This window comes from Montipora foliosa, chromosome 8 (genome assembly GCF_036669935.1).
Source record: "Montipora foliosa isolate CH-2021 chromosome 8, ASM3666993v2, whole genome shotgun sequence".
Classification (NCBI taxonomy): Eukaryota; Metazoa; Cnidaria; class Anthozoa; order Scleractinia; family Acroporidae; genus Montipora; species Montipora foliosa.
In genome coordinates, this window is record NC_090876.1 from 38,260,488 (window position 1) to 38,265,487 (window position 5,000).

Consider the following 5,000-nt stretch of genomic DNA (forward strand, 5'->3'; position numbering starts at 1 on the left):
TTCTTGCATTAGTTTGTTAATTAATTATTTATTTATATATTTCATCGTTATCATATTATAATAATCCAACAAGGGATTAAGTTATGCTTTAAGACTTTTCAAGTAAATTAAAGTTATAAGTAAATTACATTTTTAGCATTTAGGTAAATTAGATTTTTAAGTATAGTCTGTTATTCTACTATTTAATGCTCCCAATCCATGAGAAACGAAAAAAAAAACACAAACAACAACAAATGTGGGGAAAGGGGTTGGGAATGAAGTACTCCAACAGGCAACTATCGCTAACCCAATACTAGTCTAGCTTGGAAAGATGGGAGGGGTCAAAACCCCCCTCAGCCCCTTGTCTCTAGGGGTGCAGGTCACGATTCCCTAAGAGAGGTGCTACTCCTCTTGAGGACTGAAGATCACAATACCCTGCAAGAGTACTTACTCCTCTTTAGGGCTGCCACAATACCCTAAAAGAGGTCCTAACTCCTCTCCAGGTCACAATACCCTGTGAGAGGTCTTTAATCCTCCTCAGGGCTGCAGGTCACAATACCCTGAAAGAGGTAGTTAAGACTCATGGTTACCATGGCAACCAATCCATTCTGTGAGTCTATGGGGAGCACTTCATCCCAACCCAAAGTTTATTTGTCTAAATAAATTCAACGTCACAGAACAGAGGAAAGATTCACACCTAAGATTTACTCCAGAGTCCAGCTGTGAAGATCTCAATAGGAAGCATAGCTAATAGGTTCATTATGCATCTTATGTGCAGGGAAACTGCTGAAGTCAAACTGGAATGTAAGACTGAAGACTGTATTAAGTGATATAATATCGCAATGATATTGTCAGATACTAGAGAGTAACAATATGTTGGACCGAAGGCCTAACCGAAGATTTGTTAACAAATCATTTCAAGAAAATATTCAACACAACGCGAGTGGAACCGGGGCTTAACCTCATAATACAGGTATATACCTAGTCTATGAAAGTAGACAGGGCTACTCGAATCATTAAGTGTCTGTAATGCAAATATGCAGCAAGTCTAAGTAGCGTTGGCTGCTGACTGTAACATGTTTAAAATATAGATATCCATCTCAATTAAACTTATAGGAAGATATCTTATGTATAGCGTTTTGTATTCAAAACATCCTATATATAACATCATGTATCATAAGTCTAGATAGGAAGCAAAGTATATTGCGTGTACTATGGTGCATGACATGCTTGTGACATAGGGGTGAGGAGGGTGGGAAAATAATTGTACTAGAAAGCAAACTAAAGCAGGCAAGATGTTTGCCTGCAAGAGCGATGGAATGAATAAACACTAGGCTTATGTTCGATACACTAGGGGTTTATCGACAGTGAAATAAGAACTATCCTGATTGGCTCAGCCTGCAGATTGCACTATGAACACACATGATTAGGATTGAACTTTGGCTGGCCCCCGAGACTTTTGATACTTCGGTCGATAACTGCTTCAGTGATATTCCAAGAGTCACTGAGATATTTTGTTTGGGGCCCGGTCTCTAAATTTATTAAGATCATCATATTCTAAGTACGTCGTTGCAATGTCGTTGCGTCACGATCCGATGCCATTGCAACATGGCGGCCAGCATGATTCCCCATCAGGTTCTTGAGCTTTCTTGAGTTGCGCAAAAATTTAACTCCACCTTTTCCTTTAGCTTGTCATTCTCCGCTGTTAGTGACTGCACAGTATCCTTTTAAACTTGAAAAACTTTGTAGCTATACAACATAATCATACTATCCTGGAGCTCTCGAAATTGCATTCGCACGCTACACAAGTGTGCAAGAATTGAGTTTCAGATTTGAGTTATTATGGTATCCTCGATCAAGGACGACTGTCGATCTTCCTTCTGTTGTCCCTGGTTCCGATTGTCATTGTCATTCTCAGATGGTGGAGTTCCGCGTCTTGCAAAAGTGGTTTTAGAAAAGCTTGTTAATGAACTATTGTGTTGACGGGCACGTTCTCCCCATATGGATACAACTATCTTCTTAAAGGCGATCCGAAATTCAGTATTAAAGTACGCGTAAATCATCGGATTTAAAGTACTGTTTAAGTTTGGTAGAATCATGACGATCAGGTAAAAGAGAACTTCCGGAATGGGTCTCAGTAAAGACATATCATACTGTTGAATAGTGAACACGATAAAAAATGGAGCCCAACACAAAGTGAAAGTCAACAGGACAATGGCGATTGTCTTAGTGACTTTGAATTCGCGCCGCGCGCTCTTTCGCGTATGCCTGTCTTCCTTGCTGCTGAAGTTGGCAGTCATGTGTTGCCTTCTTTTGAACTGAATCCAGACAGTGCGCAAAATCATGCTGTAACAAGTCACGAGCACAGTAAGTGGGAACAGAAAAGCTACTATGTTCACTACCGTGTAGAATGTTTTGTTGGTATTCGTACACAAGCCGTAAGCACTCAATCGAACGCCTCGCGCTCCAGGCCAAGCAATAATGGAAAGCGTAGACAGTGTGGCCGCGTACAGCCATACGCCGCCAATGGCCAAAACCGAGCGCAAGTTTGTCATCTTTCTACGATAAACAAAAGGTTTGGTAATTTTCAAGTGTCTGTCAACTGAGATCACCACCAGATTGGCGATGGATGCTGCCGCACAAGCCATGTCCACCCAAATCCATGTCTTGCAGATCCAAACATCTTGTATGATGGTTACATTGGAGAGGATACGAAAGGGTAGGCTCGCAGATGCGTATAGGAAGTCACTTACTGCAAGAGACGCAATAAACCAGTTTGTAGGGCTGTGGAGACGCCGGTAGACGTATACGGCGATACAAACTAAGCTGTTTCCAAATATGGTCACAATCATTACAATAATGAAAAAGGCTAAAAAAAATGTATTCCAATCCCACCAAGAGCTGTCAGATTCATATTCAGGAATGTCTGTTGCATTTGTCGTGTTATTCATGCTTGATCTCGGTGTGGATCAAATGTGGCTGCTTGGTAAATGTAGACTGGCTCAACGTACCCTTGTGACGTTCTCCTATCGACACAAAATCTGTCTGTCTTGATGCTTTTGTCCTTCAGTGGTACTCGACTTTCGGAGGTAATTTGACAAACAGTTTGCGTAGAAGGCCGCCCGTAGAATTATGAAAAATATTTCCCTTGCCCTAAGACAAGTGATATGCCAGTAGGTGTGACTAGTAATGGATGGCAAAAAAAGATTTTAGTTGTCTCCGTCAACTTAAACGATTTGCTTCCTTTTTCAGGTGTTCGTTACCCCAGATTTCGGTCCTGATATATATTATGCTCTTTGGCCGTCGAATCACCTGAAATAAAAATTGGAAACATTCATTCACTCACAATATGATATAGTATAATGAACAATTATTCCACGAGCGCACTTTGATATCAGACGATAAATAGCCAACCAGGGGCGTATAGCGCCAAGTTTTTCGGTTGCAGTGCGAAACGCATGTGTCTTGTATCAAAAGACCAAAAAAAGAAAGAAATCGTAATGGAACATTTGTCTCTACTACAAATTGGAAAAGTCAGAGAAACAATGATTGAATGGAGCTAGCCTAGAAAGTGGACGGTGCAGAAAGAATTATTTCAATGGAGCCATCTTTATTGAGTCCAGTGCTCAACAATGAACCAGGGCTATTTATCATTGAAATTAAATTCTTCGAAGATGACCACACAGGATCTAAGATCAATGCTTTCAGTTCAATAATTATTTTTGTTCAAAAAATTACCACGAAGCATGATTCAAGCACAATATTAATTACTGTTTTTGTTCTGTACAATCGGCTCCCACCAAGACCGACAAAAATTGGAATAAAGATCAAGGGGCGCCGAATAACGGGCGTAAGTACTGAACAAAAATTAATGAACGAATTTTAATGGTCTTCAAAAGGCCTTCCAAGGCAAGTAAGCTCACCGCAAAAAACGATTAACAATGCAAGTAACTTAGTGATCACTTCAATTCAGCGACGTACGGGTTGTATTCCCTAGCGGTGTCCAAACAAATACCAAGTAAATTTCTCTCTCCAAATATCATATCAGATGTTACTCTGGTCACTTAAGAGTCACCTCCGAAAAAATGCTCTTCCCAAAGAATCAAAATAATATCCACTCAAAAAGTGAAAAAAATCTCTTCTTTATGTAATCGTCGCCATACTGAATATCCCAGAGTGCAACACAAAAAGGTACACATTTGTTTATTCACCGGGGAGGGAAGTGACAAAATTGCAAAAAATTAATCCACAAAACCTTGACAAAAACCAATTTAACTTTTAAAATCGCTTGGTGACTCCTATGTTTAATTATATAAAATGAAAGTTTGAAGCGCTTTGAAGCTGGGATTAATTTTTGGGGCCGTGAAAAACTGATAAAGGGCACTTTTTAGTAACTACAGAGGAGGGCTGTCCGGCTCAAAAATGGCTCTGTCGTCACGCTTTTGTCAGTTAAAAACACACTTATAGAATCATCCGGTCGCAATTTGCTATTCATTTTTAAGACCTTTGACGTTCCTGTTGTTTCACTGTAAGTAAGCATTTGTTCCGATAAAAACTGTGAAGAAACTTACTTTTTCAAAAAACAAACCTGAGTATCTCCGAAAAATGCATGGTTACCCCCCTTTTACTCGTGGATGTATCCACGAGTTTTGGTGAGGTTGTCATTCCTGCGTAACCGGAAGTTCGATCTAATTAGCCAATCAGAATGGATAATCACAACACAGCTTAGACAGCTATGACTTGGTACGCCGCAAATGCTGTTTGTGGCTTTTATACTTAAGTGTTTGAGCACCTTCCGCTGCAGCATTTAGAAGCAAGAAACTGAAGAATTAAAGAAATGGCGTTCTTCGAAGGTGAAGCAAAAGATTCTGAACAAGTACACATTGGTGCAATTAATTGTGCACCACCTTTCACTCACCAACGCGAAGACTTTAATACATGTCGAAATGGAATCGACAGACATGGTGAGAAGACAGTCTCTGCTGATCCTCTAAGCTCACGCTCAAACGCCAAAAATTCGT

General features: G+C 40.1%; 2 protein-coding genes across 3 annotated transcripts in view; both read right to left on the reverse strand.

The window, feature by feature from the left end:
* LOC137967373 (D(5)-like dopamine receptor) overlaps positions 1 to 5,000 on the reverse strand; it is an 88,788-nt gene that overhangs the window by 77,450 nt on the left and 6,338 nt on the right. The gene's annotated exons all lie outside the window — the stretch shown is intronic.
* LOC137967354 (D(1) dopamine receptor-like) lies at positions 652 to 3,388 on the reverse strand. The gene has a single exon (XM_068813885.1). It carries the CDS (start codon positions 2,928 to 2,930, stop codon positions 1,806 to 1,808), a length of 1,125 nt encoding a protein of 374 aa, XP_068669986.1. The 5' UTR covers positions 2,931 to 3,388; the 3' UTR covers positions 652 to 1,805.